The following is a 20,882-nucleotide window of genomic DNA, read 5'->3' as shown; positions in this document are numbered from 1 at the left end:
TTTTGTTTTCAAGAAGCCACTGTACCCAACTCAAATTTGCCATCAAGGTGTGGTTTTGTAATTAGGTTTGGGTTGTGGACAGAAGGTCTGATCAGGATCACATTAACTACAAAGTGTCCAGTTGTTAAAACCCATGTGACAAGATTTCTAGATTCTAATGACAACTATGCCAGTTTTGTAGCCTTACACTACTGGAAGTATTTGTGAAATCTCTTTGAGATCCTACACACTTCTATAAAAAGCTAAATAAAGCTTTTCAGCATGTCTGACTAAGCTGACTTTGTATATTATTCATTTAAATGATGTATTCTGAAAATATTAGGTACAGTACATTCTTCCTTCTACTCTCTGCAGTTTTCTAATCATGAAATAAATTCATTCATTTATTTAAATTAATTTAATCAATTAGATTAAAATTCTAATGAATCTAGTAAACCTAATGAAAAAATTCACTTCCTCTCCATGCAGCAGCTCCAAAAAAAATCTAGTTACAAATGTTGCATGCTCACGGCCTGTGGAGTAATTACTTGCGCAATACAGAATCTGAGTGGCACTTGGCAGAACTCAAAACTGTACTATTGAACGGAAAAGTACACCTGTAGATTTTGTACAGCAGTAATAAAGTGCATTTCAGTATTCTACATAAAAGTGCTTTCAACTACCTTTCAAGAAGCATTTCTCCTGAAAAATAAATCCAAATACAGACATTAAACTATACGCCTCCCTCATCTGACATAAAAATTCAGACAATTATTCAGGCCCCTGAGTGTTAACTTACTCAAGCCAAATACATTCTGTTAGTATTTTTGCATTGAATAGGTTCAGTGAGAATTCATAGCAAGCTGTGCAGAGCAGTTCCACTCATAAAACACAGACAACAAAACACATTATTTCTTGTTTTCTTTAGATCTCTTTTCTTGACCTTCAGACTTCAAAGTCTATTAAATGTATTTTATGAAGTTTTCTAATGTCTGATGCCAAGACAATGAACAAAAAAAGATGATTGTCTGTCTAGGTCTGGAGAGATGGATTATGTAACAGGTAAAGTTCAGTTTTAAATTAAGATTTCCAATGCACAGAAATTACGGGACAGATTTTATTTAAGTCTATTCTCTTGTTCTTCTTACGTTTAGAGCACAAATGGCTGTGTAGCTGGACATTTCGCACATCTTTGTACATACAAAAAGTTGTAAATAAGAACTAAATACCATGGTTTAATAATTTAGAATTAATTTTTATTGAAGCTGAAGTTTAACATTCACGCAAGTGCATTTTCCTTCCACAAGAACTTCAGTGCTTCATTAGAGCTTTGAAAATGTATGAGAAAAGAGGAACCTGCAGGTCTTTACCCCAAGGCTGCATCCACCACAAATAACAGAGGGACTATTAATAACAAGGGGAGAAAAAGAGTCATAGCTAAATGTAAAGGGATTTTAAAATTAATTGTGCCTGTTGTGTGAGAAAAAGAAGGAAGTGTATTAAACTCACTCAAAGACTAAAAAGAAATCCATGCTGGTATGACATTGAGAGGAAAATAAAAACACCCATCACTCAATGTCTCTTCCCCCCTAAGAGGAGACATGGGGCTCTGTTTTCAACTGCTCGTTTCTTTGGCACTCTTTGTTGCCAAAATGTCATCTTCAATTTCTATTATCAGAGCATTTACTAGAAAGAAGGTTAAACTCATTTGAACAGATGGTGGACGAATTCGAAGCTCAGCACACTCATCTGGTATTTGCTGCTTCATAAATGTATGTATAAGGCATGCAGATCCACGTAATATCAGGGGACTCTATTTGAAAGTGGCATAACCTTTGCACAGTGGGAACTCCCCACACTCTCAGCTGTGTTTCATGGCCCATTCCTATTAAGAAGAACCACACTTTTCTTAAAGGAAAAATGTAACCAGGTAGTGCAAGTTTCATACAGTTGAAAAAGAGCTGTTTGTTGCTGTATATAATATGAAAGATGAAGAGTTGCCCCCAGGCTTTGCAAAATTTGTTACTTCAATTAAGATTAAGTAATATTTCTGTACAGTCATGTACAAGTTTGTAAATGTGAATTACCGTAGAACTGCGGAGCAGTTTTATTATTTGAGACCTTGTGTGCTTCTGAAACTATAAGGCTCAACAGTAATCTCCCAAAATATATACGCTTGAACAACACATACAGCTAAAACCCATTAAAGTTCATATACTGTATGTGATTACCAAGAGATCCATCCAGATTTTATCCATCTGGTCAAATAATTCCTAAAAAATGGTATAAAGCCATTGCCAGTATACCTTATCATAATGAGAGTATAGTAAAGGACTGTTTCTCAGTGGCTGGTTGTTGCTCAGCACCACAGCATCTTCTAGCACTTGTTTTCATAGTTTCTTAAGTCCTGCTTGATCAATTGGCTGAGGTTTTCAGAGTTTGCAACCATTGCTGTTAAATACAGTGTCAAATGATAAAGGTATCATCAGGGAAAATTGATGTCAAATGCATTTTGGGAAATCAATTGCGGATGAACATAGTGCATGTAGTTTGTGATAAGACTTTGACATCTCAAGAAAAGCAAACATTTAAATGTGTCTCAGACTGAGAGCATTCAACTGTATAGAGCGTTCTTGTGCCAGAAATTCATTTTTTAGAAATTGTATTATATGAACTTTAGAACTAAATAAAGGAGAGGGCATTTTTTGCCTAATAAATTTAGTTAGAATAGCACAAACAAGCAAAGAATTATAGTCACAGAAAAAGCAAAAGGATCTGCTGTATACAAATGAAGGAACAAGGGAAATGAATGTTGTTTGCTGATAGCTCATTGTTAATGTTTATATTTTTGTTTATAAAATGAAACATATATCATATTTAATATTATTGCTACTCAGCAGCATAAGAGGCTCAGGACTTTAAAAACTCCAGCATGCAATGCACAGTATTCTTTATATTTTACCCATAAATATTTTATCAGAATAAGCACTCAAGATGTGGAAAACTGCCAAATGGAGACTAGGCTGCCAGAGGCATATTTTAGAGTTAATATATACACAGCTGGTAAAATGATTATATTACTACTAAGAGAGACTTTTACTAATTATGGTAAAGATTCCAGTTAAAGACAGTACATTCACAAATATGCTAATAAACAAACCAGTACGTTATACTTATATATGAAAGTTTGATTTTGTTTTTCACTAACAGAATAAAATATTGTAGGTTAAACCCCTAAACTGAATTAAAATAAAACTAATAGTACTAGAGTTTCTCTGATGGAGTTTGCTTGATGTCCCCAAGTCTACAGAATTGGCTAAGGATTAGTATATTTGTTCGTAGTCACGTAATGTCAGTGGAAATCAGCTATAGTCATTCTTATAAAAGTTTCTTTTTTATTATAATCCTCTCTTTAATGGCTCAGTCAGTAAAGGTGTTCACCCACAAGTGGTTGAGCTCTGTGAATCATGTGTTCAGGGTAGGGTGGGCTTAGTCAGACAATTAGCTCTCAGTGATTGGAATGATGACGTCTGAAGGTCTCGCAAAGAACCTCCAGGCTCATGTCTCAGAAGACCTTAGTTCTTGACTGCATAGACAGTTAATTAATTTAAAAAACAGGTCTCATCAAAATGCAGTCATTGCTTTCACGAATAAGATGGTTTTCTGGACATTCCACTCAAAGCGCTTTACAGGTAATGGGGACTCCCCTCCACCACGACCTGGATGATGCGATGGCAGCCATAGTGCGCCAGCAGAAGTGGGGAGGACAGCAGAGTAATGAAGGCAATTCATAGATGGGGATTATTAGGAAGCCATGATTGGTAAGGGCCAATGGGAAATTTGGTCAGGACATCAGGGTTACACCCCTGCTCTTTTCGAAAAACGTCCTGGGATTTTTAATGACCACAGAGAGTCACAACCTCAGTTTTACGTCTCATCCGAAGGACTGTGCCTGTTTACAGTATAGTGTCCACGTCACTATACTGGGGAATTAGAACCCACATGGGCCGCAGGGTGAGCGCCCCCTGCTGGCCCCATTAACACCTCCTCCAGCAGCAACCTAAGTTTTTCCCAGGAGGTCTCCATCCAGGTACTGACCAGGCTCACACCTGCTTAGCTTCAGTGGGTTGCCAGTTGTGAGTTGCAGAGTGATATGGCTGCTGGCCTTATTAGAGCACTGGGCCACCACGAGCCACCAGAACAGCTTCAGTGCACCTTGGCATAGATTCTACAAGTGTCTGGAACTCTTGTTGTAGGGATGCGACACCATTCTTCCATGAGAAATTCCATCATCTGGTGTTTTGTTGATGATGGTGGAGAATCCTGTCTCAGGTACCACTCCAGAATCTCCTATGAGTGTTCCATTGGGTTGAGATCAGGTGACTGGGATGGCCCTGGCTTTCATTGGTTTTCATTGTTCATCAAAATTCACAGTTGTGCTTTCGTATGTGCTTTCGTCCACAGTTACACCTAGTGGATGATGGCTTTCCCTCAGATTTCCATGACAACATGACATTAACCAATCAGCAAGCCGAGCGGTTTTTGTCACTGAAGCTCCTGCCAAACGTGGTCCATTCATCACCCCCCTCTCAAAAGTCACAGAAATCTCTTTTTCTAGCCATTGTAGCCAAAATATTGGGTAGCCAGGCCTGCCCAGCAGTTTTATACATATTTGCTTAATTAACTCAGGAACCACACCTGTGTGGAAGCACATGTTTTCTATATAGTTCTGATGTAACAGCATTTGTATCATACATTTTCACGTTTTCTTCTTGTTTTACTTGTAAAAGTATCTGTCAAATGAAATTTACAAAGTAGCATTTCTGATATTGCTTTTTTTCTGACAGTTATTTTACTAATGATCTAGAAGCCAAATCAAGTTGGCGTCTGACACTGTGATTTGTCAAAGGTATTAAAAATCAATTTGCCCGACATCAGATGAAGAAACCATGTCAAAACGTAGTGTTGCAATGGGACTATCAATCATTCCTCAGGTGTGTTTTGTATGCAAGAAGCCTGGTTTAACAAGAAATGGTGCTGCAACATTACCTAAAGGATGCTGCCAGAAGATGACAATATTAATAAAAAAATCAACATAGCAAATCTGACACACTGCTTTCAAAGTGAAGACCTCTGCATTCCTAATCTCTCTGATTTTCTACATTTGTTCTGAGAAGAAAGAAATTCTTTCCCAATACTCATCCATGTCCTACCTTGCAATGCACTCTTAACAGCATAAGCTATAATGACACTTTTAAAAATGTAACCCCTCAATCAGGCAGCATTTTTAACAAAGTACAACATAATCATCTGCAAAACTATTAAAAAATATTCAGAGATTTCATGATAACACCAACAAATACAAAGTCAATGTATGCCTCTGATTTGTAACAAATTCGTTCAGCAACAGTAGAAAATAGGAAGTACTATACAGTCAGCAGTGGATTTAAGAGCCATCAGTGTTGCAAAGTGACTATAAGCCCTAATGATCTGCTATTGTTCTTTGTGTAATAAATATCTACAGTATATATCTAAACATAATGTAGAACAGCCAAGAGTAAAATAGGCACGTAACGTTCTTAAACTTGTACGGTATTTTTAATCTCAAAACCTAATTATTTTCCCCAGTTCTAAGACATGGGTATATGTTATTAACACTGTTGTTCAGACATAGTTATATAGGTGAAATTGTATTTTGATTTAATGAACAAATTATTGATTATATTTTAATTAAAACTGAAATAGATTATGTCTCTCGTGTTAGGTTTAGCTGATTATATTCACCTCCCACTAAATCATTTTGTGGCGCTTTCTCCCAGAGTAGATTTCCCAAATATTTTATTTTCACAATTTACAAATAATCCCCCAGTATTTGTGTGTAGGATTTTTATTATTATTTAGGACACATGCAGTGCTTAATTTCATTTGTACAAAAGAAAATCTGTCAATGCTTGGAACTGGAATTGTTGCTTTTTTTCGCTTCTTCAAAAACAAAGAACTTCCCAAATTCCCAAATAAAGATAAGAAAATATTCTTATCTTTATTGTTTTTTGTACTGGTTTCAATTAATAAGATGACCAAAGGTAACCACTGAAAACTCAGATGACAATTAGGAGAGAGTTGGACAATAATGCTTATTTTACTTGTGGTGTTTCTGAAGTGTGTGAGTGATATGTTGTGAACATCTATAAGCTATAATCCTATCAAAAGCTCTTAGTTCTACCCTGACAAGAAATGGTATTGTATTTCATCAGTAGAGACTGCAAATTGACTACTAGGAACAAGACAAACCAATACTAAGATTATTACTGGTACAGTAACATATTACCTGTGGCCATAGCAGGTTTCTATCAGAGATAAGTAGTTACTGGCATGATCGTCTCATCCTCTTTTCAAATACAGTACCTTGCTTGCTGCAGCAGTACGAGTAAATCTCAAGAGTCATCTAATGTCTTCTCAGCAATTCTATAAAAGGAGGCAATTATAAAAACAACTGAGTAATTTGATCTGCATTTAACAGAATCCCTCTGTAATGCTTTTTTCCCCATACCTCCTCATGTCCTGCCTTGCAATGAGGCCTTAAAGTAATTTGTGCCACTGTGGAAGTGCATCTTGATCTTTTTAATGTGCGTCAGAGGACAATGCTTTCAACAGAGATCGTTGTACAATATGGCCTCTATTCATAGAGACATTTGTCATCCCAATGAGCATGAACAATCTCAACAATAAACTAATGCGATAACAATTGCAAAGGATCTACACCAGAATGGCACATTTAAAAATAAGAAGTATATGATGCTAGTCTAAACAAGATAGAGAGGTTTTAGAGCACCTTTTACACATTAACGAAAGATTAGTTTCATGCAACTTCATGATGAATGTCTCTGTGCTAAAACTTGACATTTATAGCAAAGGTCTAAAAAGCAAGGGAAAAAGGTGCCTCCCCTGACTGCATCTTCAAATGTCATACCGAAGTAAAACTTTATGTTTTCTAATAACTAGGACGTCATAGAAAACCACAATGTGTCATCCATACCTGATGCATTTAACATGCTTAATGCATTTAATCTGTTTGCTGTGCTGCAAACTGCTGCAGGTTTAAAGCTGTCAGCAATACTACAGGAAACAGAATATGATAAAGTCAGTTCGAAAGTATCCTTAAATAATTTGTAAAAAAAAACCACATCCAGCCAACAGCAAAATACTTTAAGCTAGGGAGCATTGTTTTATGATTAAGGCCTTGATGAAATACATACCAAGTTCAGATTTATTAATTAATTAATGCCTAGCCAATAAATACAAAAAATCTTAAATATTGTTCATATTCTTTATTTAGAGCCTCACACCCTTTTATAAAGGGGCAATTATGAATGTACAGACACCAATCTGCGTTTTAGATTTTATGTTGCTACTCTCAAAGGAATCAGTCCTTGGTACTATTATATTCACTAGTAACAGGTCCAAAAACCTATTTTAAATTATGAACTTTTTCTATGGTGCTGTACTTACATGTACAGTATATGATCTTTTTTTCCTGTTATTACAGTGTAACAAAATAGAATTTCTAAGCTTACAGAAAAGTAAAAACGTGGTCTGAACATAATCTTGAAAAATTACAAAGAAATGTTTCCATGTGCCATTACTCATCTCGAAAGTTCATAAGTGTGTGTTGTCTTGGCAACAGGTTGTTTGAAACCCATCCAGAATGCAAAGATGTTTTCTTCCTGTTCAGAGATGTGGAAGATCTTGAGAGGCTACGGACAAGCAAAGAGCTGAGAGCTCATGGACTCAGGTCAGTGCTTTTGACTATTTATTAGGCACCATTTTCTGACAGACATTTTAATTCTCCGTTCTGCAATCATGGCTCTATTGAACTACAGCAATTTACATGGAGAGTGAAAAAAGCTTTGTGAATAAAGAATTAAGTACTAAAAAATAACAGACAAGTTATACAATAGTCTGTTATAATTTACAGAGCAAAAAATCTTATAATTTTTACTAATGGTCTGCATAATGAAAAAAAAGTTAAAAACTTTTTGGATTCAAACAATAATATTACATTTTTCTGCCTTGATTTAGAATAAATACTAATATCTTTGTAATAAAAGGGACTTTTTTCTTCCACTGACACCAGAAAAGATGCCAATAAATAGCTGCAAACGAAAGTCAGTTCATAGCAGCAAAGAGAAGCATCACAAATGAAAACGGAACTCTCTGATTAATGAACATTTGCTTTTTCAGTAATAGGATGCTTGTATTTTTTAGAAAATATTATTTCTAATAAGTGGATTAAAAAAGCTCCCCTCCTGATGTGATCTTCATCAAAGATATAGGTCCACAAAGCAGCTACAGTACAATAGCACAGCAACTCTGGTTAAATGAAAAGTCAAGTAGTTCTCAAACTCGTTCAACAGATCACCACTGTCAAGTTTCACTCCCTCAATCCAAATACTCTCTCTAACAAGAGCCTGATGTGGAACATGCTTTTTCACTTCATATGCATAAATTATATAAACCCTTGCTTTACTTCACTGCCTTTCAATTTTCCAGTCAGCATTGAGTGAAGGGAATTATATTTAGAGATTGGGGATTTAGTATTCTAGTGCCTTATTCTGTTGGCATTGTTAAAAAAATGAATGAAAAAAATAATGCATTTAAATGTGTTTTCAGTTCATTTTTAAAGCTTTATATGGAGTCATGATACAAAAATGTCTAAAGAAGGTACTGCTGATGTGCTTTGGGTGTAAATTATAGCATTATATGGAACAAAGCCAATTGCTCCTGCTTATTTTGCTGATAGCAGACTTACATTGCTTAGGTTTTCCCTGGTATGTGGTTACTGCTCCAACTCTGTTGTGAGGCAGACAGTTCTGTTTAGCAGCTGGCTGTCAACATTGGCAACAGCAGAAGATCTCAGTGGGGTCATGTCATGCCAATTCAACAAGCTTGCTTTACCATACAGTATGTCTGGATTTTGGATGAAAACTGCCCTAATATTACTAAAAGACACTTTAGGAAAACACCAGATTTTGAGCAGTTATTTAAAAAAACTAACATCTTTTTTCAACACATGATATGAAATTCATACCCAGAGAGAGTGATTTAATCCATCTAAAACTCACAGAAATGTGACTGTAAACCATACTTTTCCTCTTTATAGAGACTCAAAGACACGAAGGAGATTTTCATTTTGATCTTTCTACTGTCCTGAAAAATAAATGATTATATGGAAAACTGTCAGACAGAACTGCATTTTTAGGACACATTCTATATCCTGATTATTGGCAAAAATTGGCAAAAAATTATAAAACTGATTAAATCCAAAGAAGCCTTTTCATAGACTATGTTTGAAGAGTGTTTTTAAATATTCCTCATTATTTAAGAGTTAGAAACCGTTAAAGCTTGACTCCTGTGAAGCTTGATCCAAGACATTCAAACGTATTACACTACCAAGCCTCCAAAATTTCACAACACTTCACAATTCCTATCTTAGGTGCTTTAAAGACCTTCATACACATTTACCTAATCTGTAAATTCACTTTCATATTTACTTCACAGCAATCAGTAAAGCCAATAATTAAAGCAAAAACATTTTGTATGTTAGCTGACATGTAGGTGAAGAAACAGACATTCCCATTTACACTTAAGCACCTCACGATAATACCACAGCCTCCCTTCCCATTGAAAACAAATGAGAAAAAAATCAACTACTTTACAAGACATTGTACATTTCTATCAATTAACTGCTTTATTTATCCTAGCTGGAACACAGTATATCCCAAAAATGCTATTCTGCCTGTCAAAAAAGCTTTCGGTTCAGGTTTATTTCAGCATTTTTTCTATTTCTGCTTTCTCAAGTTTATATTGCCGCCCACTGTTACTAGTTAGAGAGTGAAATGGAAAACAACATACTGTACAGTACAATGTGATCAGAATGCACATGGTGTCCATTCAACTGAGTTGGCCATGACAACAATCTTGAGATTTTGTTGAACATAAACTTTACCAGCACATCACTGTGCACATTGCCCCACTCTATGATTACTCCCACAAGCATAATTGCTATGATTGTTCAGTGTATTCGTATTTAATGTTGATCTCTAGAATATTTTATGGATAAAGACTCAGATTCCAAAAGCTAAAGAAGCCTGGGCCAGTCAGACCTTGGAAACCTCCAAGAAAAAGCAGGTTGCTACTGTAAGTGGTGTTGGTGGACCAGTATGTGGCGTACTTCCCTCTGGATCAGAATTTCTCATTTCAAATCTAATGCCTCATTATAGTGACTGGGGACACAATGCTGTTGTCTCACCCTCTACAGCTAGAGGGCGCTCCTACTTTTTCCTGTTACAAGTTTCCCTGTGCTTTGCTTGTCCTTCCAGTGTGTATTTGTGTGGGGCTATATATTTCCGGGTCACCCTTTCCTCCTCGCTCAGCATTGAGGGTTCGGATGTCTTGAGACCCGCCTAGCACCAGGTCGTCTCCTCCGCGGCCTGAGGGAATAGGTTTCTACCTGATATCGTCTAACCTCCTGAGCCCGGGCTAACCCCCATTTTGCTGCTATGCGTAGGGTCTTTTTTGCTCTCCTGGCCATTCCACGGCATGCCCCTTCCGACATCAGTGACAGTGCCGTCTTTCAGATTAGCTGATAAACTGAGATACAGACTACTCGGCCATGAAAGATCCCATGGAACTTCCTGAAAAGAGTAGCCCCAGTGTCCTAGCTAAGTTCTACTCGATCTGTTCTTCTTAAACTTCCACTTAATTCGATGGTGAAGCAATTTCACCCTTCTCCAACTGATCTGTTGACGTCACCCAGGTGGTGAAAGGACAGTGGCGGGACCCTTCCCATATGTAAAGTGTGGGGATCCTTGGGGATAAAAAGTGCTATATTAAGATTTCTATTATCAGTCCTGATATTCCCACTATAGTTACTTTTTAAAGATAGCAGATGAAAAATTATCACCCTTGGTGACTTCCATGTCTGTTTCTCCACAGGAAATATTGGAGTCAGAAAATATACCACTTACTTAATTGTGTGCAATACAAACAAATGCATTTTTGTTGCTTATGAGCACAAATATACAAATGAATACAAAAAATATTTGAAACAACTAAAAATAATAATGCACTGGAAACAGCATTGCAAAGTATTTGTATTTAGGAATTTGGATCAAGATTAATAGGAACAGGATCCTTTGTGTGAAAATCTCAGCTTGACATTACCAGGTCACTTCCTTTTACTACCCAACACTGATAAAATAATCATTAGTAAAAGTATGTGTTACAGTTATGGTACTGTGATTTTTAGCATCTATGGCTAGATAACTATTTGGTGTGAATATTGGTGGATACATACTGTACATTTGTTTCAAAGGTTATTAGCATTTTTTTAACTTCATGTTCCAGAACTAAAAAGGGGATACCCCCCCCTAGGGACAATAACATCTGAGAAACCACAAGAAGTTGACTGCTCACATTTCTGTTTTTATTTTATATAAAATCACTTTTACTAATCTTGTGGCAGTTTTTGGATATGTATTGTATGTACACAAGAACATTAGAATTTTTACACGAGAGGAGAATATTTGGCCTATCTGATAGTAGCAAATTGATCCAGGGATCTTATCCAGCAGTTTCGTGAAAGATAGGATATCAGCAATTTCGTCACCTTGTTGGGTTAAGAGCCACAGACTAACTCAGATGAAAATCAAACACTATTTTTTTCTTAAACTAAACTCAGCATTCAGTGCTTAGAATTCTTATAGAGTATTCATGAATAAAATGACATTAGTAATCCTGTAATGTTATTTGATAAGTGTTGGTTCATCACCTTGGTAATACTGCATAATAGGCTTTGTGAAATGTTGTATAAATGCTATTATTCCTTTATTGATGGAGACTGCTCATACAGAGTCCAGAAATTCCTGCACAATTTCTGCATCACGTTGGTCTTTCTGTCGGCTTCAGAGTGATGTCCTTCATTGAGAAGACTGTGGCTAGATTGGACCAGCTAGACCGCTTGGACCAGTTGGCACTGGAGTTGGGAAAGAGTCACTATCGATACAATGCTCCTCCGAAGTACTATGGGGTAGGAAATTGTGCTAATTTATCAGATAAAGACACCCATTTTGTAACGTGTAAAAACATACAACCTCATATCCCACCACAAATGTAGGTTTCATTTGCTATCTATATTAGAAGTAACTAAGGGTTAAAAAATCAATGAGTATGAGTTTAAATATAGCTGCAGTGGTGTTATCAAAAAACATTTAAAAAACTCTAATTTAATATATCATAAGGTAGCAGCAGTATTTGACTAAAACTAAGATTGTTACTTACTAAAACTGAGGTGTAAGTGAAACAAAAGTTTGACCACTACATACTGTAGAAAGTCTATCTAAAATGTAAAGTTGCTAAATAACTGTATTAAGTAAAATTCATCCATGTGTGGATCATCAATAAACCATTTCAACTGGGACACGCTACTCTGGAGTATTATGGCTGATACTACAGTATATGAAAATCTTGGACAGGTAAACTTTAAGGTTCTTTAAGAATTGTTGTTAGAGTAGTAACTGTATAAAGGTGGTCTGAATTTCAAGTAACATGATATTCAAGGTCAGGGTTAGAAAAATCAAAGGACGTAGTTTAAATATTGTTATAGTGGTGTTTTATTAGGTCAAATTTAGAATGTAGGAGGTTCAGTTTGGCTATAACACCTTTAGTAAGGGCCTATTTTGGGGTTAAGATTAGGCCTAACAATGATATGAAAAAGAGTCCTACAAAACAAAACTGAAGCAAAGAATAAATGAATAAACTAATATTTATATTGTATTTTATTTAAAATAAATCTGACAAAGAAAGAAAATGTTGTCAAAATTTTTTAGGTTTATGGTTTGAATTTTATAGTGTTAAAACCTCTCTCATGAAATAACAGTTTATAACAGAAATAGAGGATCGCAATAAATTTTAAGATGCATTCTTAATTAGGACAAGGCACTTCATTCAATTCCTAAATTTACCCACATAAATGACTACTTTTAATGAGAATCTCTTTCTCAGATGAAGACCAGTGAATTGAAAAAACTGAGGTGAAAGTATAATAACATGCTTAACAAGAGCAGCAGAGCATTGAAATATTTCTCGAAGATTCAAAGGCTGCTGAATTCCTTGATACAACACTTTAAAGTAAAAAACATCTGCAAGGTGATCTATCATGTTTAGTAAAGCTGTCAGAGAGACTCACACAGTTGATAAAACAGGATAAAGATCTATTCACATTTACTCTTATTTAAGAGATTGAACTGTTTACAAATTACTTAGTTCACTGAGCTGAATTGTGTTATCCTATTTAAGAGACTTAACTGTTCACAGATTGCCTAGTTTACCTAGATGTTGCATTGTCTTATTTAAGAGATTTAACTCTTCGCAAATTACCTAGTTCACCTAGATTAACTGCACTGTCCTTCAGATCCAACTTTTATCTGTGATTATCGGTTCCTAGGTGTGGCATGGATACACAAGCCCTTTTTTAGAACAAGAAGAGTTTTAGAGTGTTCAGTTTCCACTCAAAAACATCTCAGGTGTTTATATTTCTGATAGAGTAGCCCCAAACCAACTCGGAGGAGCTCTTTTCAAAATCCCCTGTGGTTTCAATCTAATTTTTCTCTTGGGTACAAAAAGTAAGTGATCAACTTATTTTAAAAATCTAAAACTAAAACTTTTAAACGCTACTCTTCAAGACTTCCACCTTCCAATCATTAGATATGGATATCTGTTAAGAGAAAGAAATCTTGATTGATATTTCTCACAGGTGACATCATAAATGTAAAAGTCTGTGAGCACTGCCTTCTTGCTATGGTGTTGTGACTTTTAAAATTGATAAACCTGATTTTTAAAAAATCCATAAACACCTGAGATGCTATTGTTAATTGTAAAGTGGTCAAATGTTCAATGGTAAACCCTATCCAAAATGTTTTCAAATTAGCAGTGGTAAGCTTTAAAATGACTTTTTTTCAGTATGTGGGGACAGAGTTTATCTGTGCTGTCCAGCCAATCCTGAAAGAGAAGTGGACCTCCGAGGTCGAGGAAGCATGGAAGGTAAAGATCTGCAGCCCTCAGAATCGATAGAAACTGCAAAACTGCAAACAGACAATTAAAGAGAAAAATTTGAAGGCTGTTTACTAAACTAACTATTTGTAGGAAGAGGTATTTACAATATACATACCTTTCTTACTAAAGTGGAGAGTGTGTGAAGGAAACATAATGCTAAGAGGAAATTTATTAAGCTTCCTTAGGCACTGGATTTTTAAAAAAAGATGGTCTGCTATCCTGTCATGACACAGTTATGAACACAAACAGCTGGAAGTGCCCGTGGCCTAGCTATACACACTTTACCTATAAATCACCCTTATTAAATATTTAAGGTCTGAAATGCATTCTGCAATTTTTCTGAAAACTATTATAGTGAACACAGGGCACCATTTTCATAAAAGTAATATTCATGTCTTACAGTACGAAATTAGTTACCATGGAATACTGGAAAATAATAAAGAATAACTTTGACAAAATCATTTACAACATGACAGGTTTCGAAATAAACTATTAAACTATTACTAAATTAATGTGGCTTCTGAATTTGTTCATACATTTGATGAACTACTGTATAACAAAAAGTTGATTTAGAAAAGAAAATGCAGGTGTACAAGTACATCAAATAAAGTACAAGTACATTTATAAAACAGTGATCATATGTGAAAATGAGTACTGAAAATACTGATATTGATATAATGATGTATATTTCTAAACTCATAATGTTCAGCTTTATTTAAACCTTGTCACTATGTTGAGCATAAATGCTGTTAATTCAATTGTTTCTAGCAATTATAGTAAGATTATGACTACCAAGAAGAGAACATGATTGTTTTACAAAATGTAGAGCCAAAAATGTAGTTTAGAAGGATAAATTACATATAACAGAAACATTTAGATATTATTTAAAAAAAACATCATGAATCATCAGAATCATCAATGATCCCACTAGTGGCCCCATCAGTGAATTTGGGGTCATGACAAATTTCCTTGATAAACGTTAAAAAGAAAAGACATGCGTTAGCCAAGCAACAATATTGACTCCCAAGTCAAACAAAACTCAAATTACGTTTTAGACAATGTCAACAGGTGTATGATTAGCACAAAGACAAGGGTCAGGTTGAAAAAAGACCAATACCTCTGTTATGAAGAACAGAAATTGATCTGTTCTGCTTTTGGGATGGTTTGCATCCTCTGATCTGATGTTTTAATTAGTAAAGAAGAATACTGTATATGGATTACAATGTTTATGAAGCTATTTTAGTCAACAATTAGTGCCTTCTGATGTACATTTCAAACTTTGTTGAATATGGATTTTACAAAAGGATAACAATACAAAGCATGCATCAAATCCAATGTCATGATGAATAGCATGAATGATTTAATGAAAGAAGAGTTAAGAGGGCACAATAAAGTGTTCTTAGTATAAAATACTGATTTCACACTGGGATTTTCATTTTTCATGTAGTTACAATTCAGTAAGGATAGTAACAGTTACAGTCAAGAAGGATATGAATACATTTGGAGGCTATTATAATCGCAAACATTTTTAGGAAAAATGTTACTTTTACTAATTTTATTTAAAATGTATTGATATTTATTAAGCAACCCATTTGACTTACCTGAAGATTTATTCAGAACAATGACTGTCCATCTTATGTGGAATGCAAGCACGTTTTCCTAAGAAGAAAAAAAGACTTGTGATCCTGATTCAATTTATTGTAGATCAAAAGAAGCTGCATTCCTACAGTAGAAACATTCTACAGTATTAGGGCTGATGGAGGTCACTTACAACATGCTTTGCAGCCTTTGATGTTTGGCAGGTCTCAAAACTGCACCAGCACCTACAGTGTTTGCTGACAGCTTAATTTAGATAAACTGAGCCACATGTTTGAAGGAGAAAACAAGGACAGGTTTGCTTCATGATGATTAATGCACATTTTAAAATTGAGGAAAAACAGTATTAGTTCTGCTTTGGACACTGTCATTTCCGCAAAGAGGCGTGTAGTATAGAGTGGCCCACTTAAGGACTAAATTGTAGTACACCAATTTTCTTCCCTTTGTAAACAGTGACCCCAAGTGGCTTTAGATTTAAGATAAAACATATCCTATGCAATGATTTCCTTTTTATAAAGATTGGCACCTGTAAAATATTGATAAATTGAGCAAAATATCTACTTACTTAGAATTTTGGTCCAAAATTACAAAATAGAATACAAATGATCTCTAAATTATGTCAGTTTTTTCTGTTTTGCAGATTATTGATCAATAACTATGACATTGTTCCACTTGTGTGGATATTGGTAATTTAATGGTGACCTAGAAAACCTGATAGATTTGTGTTGACCAAGACAAAAGATTGAGAGCAGTCGTGGCAAATTCTTAAAGCTAATTTGATGTGGTCTAACTCCAGGCCTGGAGGGCCAGTGTGCCTGCAAGTATTCTTTCCAACTTTGCACTTGAAGACATTTATCAGCTTGTTATTAATTGAAAACGTGCACCAGCTTAAAAAACCTTTAAAAAAACCTAAACAATCTGCAGACACATCAGCTCTCAAGACCAAAGTTGAAGCACCCTGACAGCTACTTGTACAGTATATAGATCTGTATCAATAAGCAACACAAAAAGTTTTCCCCACTGTACGTATATGCACATGGTTTATATTGGAAGCAAAGCTACAAGACATTGGTGAGTTAATATTCTGCATTTTGTGTTTATCACATAAATACATAACTCCTTTTAAAACCATGGACCTCTGTAAACACAGATATTTGCATCCAAACTATCCGTCTTAGCACCAATAGATTACACACAAAAAAGCATTTTGTCACAGTGGTATGGAGAGTGTCGCTCTCCCACATCCAAGTAGGAGTGTAGGCTTGTGTCAAAGGCACCTTGGTTCCCAGAAGGAAGGGTCCCACCTGTACTGCCTGCTAACTGGAGTCAATTGTAACATTACTGTGGAGCAGCTCTACCATAAAACCTGTAGTTAAGACATGGCATTTGTCTTCAGATTGTGTGTGCTCTAAAAAGTCTGTCATTGGACACAAAAGGCCTAAAATATATTAGGAATGCCATACCATCCTGTATGTTAGAAGGTTGGAAGGAACGGGGCTGGTGTTTGATGAATTTTGATTAGTCATGAGCTGCTATATAAAATGGAACCGAAATGTAAAAATCCAATGTGTTTGACCAATGCTGAGAGCCAGCATATGGTGATCTGTTTTTTTTATCACTAGATATAGTGTATTTCTAGCAATATGAAAAAACTGCAATCTTTTTCCAAAACCAATGAAAAAGCTTTGTTTTATACTTATAATGTCCAACTCATTTTTAGAAATTTAACTAAAGTAAGTCTTATGGTTAACCCTACATCAAAATATCTCTCATGCAGCAGCAGGTAGATATGTAATAATATAGAATTAAATTCACTAGCTCACAAACATGGGTCTCTCTTTACTGTAGGACTGCATGCTGTCTTTAGGTGATCTTTAACATAAAGACTTAATTACATAAAGACAGTATAATTCTCTAATATAATTAATTCCCGTGAGATAGTTTTATCAAATAAACTAAGGCAATTTTTTTAAATCTATGATTAAATTTATGATTGTACTCAGTTAAATATAGTAGGCAGACAGTACTTAATCTTTAATGGTACGTCATTTTAAATCAGACTATGCAGTCAAAAGACTGTAACATAAATTAAAAATCTGATTCTGATATATACTTCTCGGTGCGTCTGGCTAAAACTAGCCCTGTATAGTATCATTAAAAGAGCCAGAACCTCTTCACCCCACACATGCAATTTTCCCAAAACAGGTATTGTATTCTTGACAGAAAAATAAAAAACATTTTTAAAGACTGTGTTACATGAACACAAATAAACGTTTCATTGCACAACAAGAAAACCATGTTCTAAACGTAATCGTAACGTACGTAACTGACCCTTTTAAATGCAAAAAAAAGCCGCAAAATAGTTAACAGCGTTTACGGAATTTGCTTGAAGAAAACAGTTCTTGCAGGCTTGTGTCAGTTTCAGCGTAACATATTATTGTTATTATGACTTTGAAATAACTAAGTATACTTGCCTTTCAGTGTTGTTACTGTAAGCCTGTTCACTTTGAATGTCTAGCACTGCGTTTCAAAAGCGATACAAGGGGATGTATTTCTTGCTGTTCTTTTTCTGGAATAATCCCGAGGAACTTCTACAGCCCAAACCTTACAAATAGTACTGTATAAGGTCTTTTAGGTCACGATTTAAGCAGCGCTATAGAGAACCTGTACGGTATGTAATTAAGGAAGGATTCCTATCCTGACCCCTCCCCCAAACACAAGATCAGACGTTAACGTGTGGATGAAAATTAATTCCCCTTAACTTTCCTCTGAGATCCAAGTATTGTTTTTAAGATATCATCTGCCTTACATAAACACTAATTCAAATTAAATATCAAAACCTAACATTATGCTTTGTAAACAACATCTTTTTCTGAAGATTACCAAATCATCTTTCATTCACAAAGCTAGACAAAAAGCAGATTAATCAAATCCACTTTCAGTAGTACTTCAACACGTTCAGACTTCAAATGGCCACTTCTCATAACTACAGAAGATATTATGGACATTATGGACAGATTAATCTCCAATGTTTTCCTTAATCACAACTGAATGTTGTTAGAAAACAAAAGGCACATATTTTTTAAGGATAAAAATATCTTTCTAAAAAAATCAAGAATTGTTTTAAATGCTCGATACGTAACAATACGAAACTGGCATTACGGTAGTGTACTACAGTATAGCCTGAGAGATGGACATCAGGGTACAGAGAACTAAGGGGCTGATTTGAATGTCAGTTGAGTTTTACATACTGTAAGGCTTTGTAATTTAAAAAAAATCCAGCTATAAGTATTTGAAATCTAACACGAATGACACCTAAACAGACTACATAAAGAGGGCATCTGCGTTACTTTCTTAAGTGCTCCACTTTGATCATGACGGCTCCTGTAATCATTACAGTATATATAGAAAATTAATGCTTACAAGATTTCATTGATTTTTATGTTTAAAATTCCAACCAGGCTTTCACATCCACATAAAAAAAACACTATTGGCACAACAAAGCAAAAACAGCAAAGGCACTCTTGCTTCTCATCTTAATTGCTACCTGAAACCCTTTTGATGTGTTTTGAAGCTAAAACGGCTTTGGGAAGCACCAAGGACATGCTCGTCCCTCCAAGAGAGACACTTTAGGGGCGCAGTAACAGCTGCTTCAGATCTTAGTGAGGCAACTTCTGAAGCTTTTTTCAAGAGTCTATAAATGTCTGCGCTCTACGGCTTTGCTACAAATCTGTGACTTTGGGCCAAACTCTCGGGTCTCCTTGAGTATTTTTGAAAAGTGGTGATACACTGGCTGCTGCAATAAGCTGTTGATCTGAGGACATCTCTGCAAAGAAGGCTTGATAAATTACTCTGACAGTCTATGTTATGTGAAGTGTGATTAATACATCATCAATGAGTATAACCTCGTTGTTCCATTGCTACATAGTTATCAAGCTGATAAATTAGGACAGTTCATAAATTATATATATACTTCTTTCCATTAATCATGACTTGTAATCTGATTAAGGTATTTTATCAAACTTTACTCACATTTCATATGCTTTTCCCCACAGAATTTAATGAAGGTGATGATGAAAGACCTAGATGAAAGTTTAAGAAATATTTGATAATCCATCCATCCATTTAACTGCTCCGTCCAATTCAGGGATCTGGAGCCTTGCTTGGCAAGCAACAGGTGGAAGGCAGGATACACCCTGGATGGAATCACAGTCCATCGCAGGGCAGACACACCGACACAAATACAGGCACCCACTCATACTGTACCTAGGACTAATTTTCCCAGAGGCCAATTAAACCTCCAGTGTTTTTGTAGACTGCGGGAGAAAACTGGAGCACCAAGAGGAAACCCTGCACAAACACAGGGAGAACATACAAACTCCATACAAAGTCCACACAGCTCCCTCTCCCACATCTGGAATTGAACAGCAAGGCTAACCACTGTGCTGCCTATTATTTGATATTGCGTCTTACAAATAGCTGAACTTCCCTTTTTATCCATAGCAATAGTATAGTGAGCTCTGTTAACAGCAACCAATAACAAATCTATACAAAAATGTCTCAGACAAGCTGAGGGAGAATGACTTAGTTCTAATTCTGGCGCAGGAGTCAAGGAAGGCATTGAAAGTTTAGCTTGGTACGTGAGACTCTATTAGTTTTTGTTTGGTCAATTAAACATCAATTAATCTTGCTACTCTGGGTACCTCAGGAAGTGTCCGTGTCAAAGTGTAAGTGCAGAAAACTGTGATTTTTTTAACCTTGCCTTTACCTGGTTAATGCTACTCCGGGAATAAATGAAAAAAAAAAATATATATGAATTGTTTAAAAGGCTTTAGGGCAGCACCTTTTTTATTGTACACAAAATGATAGAGTAAACCATTTATCAGGGTTTATATCATAATGAGACTATGCCATTATAGGCAAAATTCATCATATCATTAATGGCATAATGCTTCCAATGTATCTCAGGATCACTTTCTATTTATTTTTGGAGTGTTGATACCCTTTTTTCTCCCAGCTACCTGTGCAAAAGAACTCTCTTGGAAATGAATGGTTTCATTAAGAAAGCAGTGCGCAGGATTAAAAGCACCTCACTTGTGTCATTTAATCACTTTATTTTTATTTTAAATGCCAAACATTTATTTCATAGCAATAGTGGCTTCTGGAGGAAGAAAAGGCTTATAAGAATAGCTCAC

At 35.5% G+C, this 20,882-nt stretch overlaps 1 protein-coding gene across 1 annotated transcript in view; it reads left to right on the top strand.

Moving 5' to 3' along the window:
- The window catches only part of xgb (x globin), a 38,517-nt gene that overhangs the window by 15,850 nt on the left and 1,785 nt on the right, over positions 1-20,882 (top strand). Inside the window, exons 2-4 of the mRNA XM_088925011.1 lie at positions 7,664-7,771; positions 11,947-12,067; positions 13,999-14,079. Coding sequence (XP_088781137.1) covers positions 7,664-7,771; positions 11,947-12,067; positions 13,999-14,079 — 310 coding nt within the window. The remainder of the gene's footprint in view (positions 1-7,663; positions 7,772-11,946; positions 12,068-13,998; positions 14,080-20,882) is intronic.

Source organism: Atractosteus spatula, chromosome 9 (assembly GCF_055471065.1).
Source record: "Atractosteus spatula isolate fAtrSpa1 chromosome 9, fAtrSpa1.hap1, whole genome shotgun sequence".
Lineage (NCBI taxonomy): Eukaryota > Metazoa > Chordata > Actinopteri > Semionotiformes > Lepisosteidae > Atractosteus > Atractosteus spatula.
The sequence above is the reverse complement of the archived record's forward strand: the minus strand, read 5'-3'. Positions and strand labels throughout refer to the sequence as shown.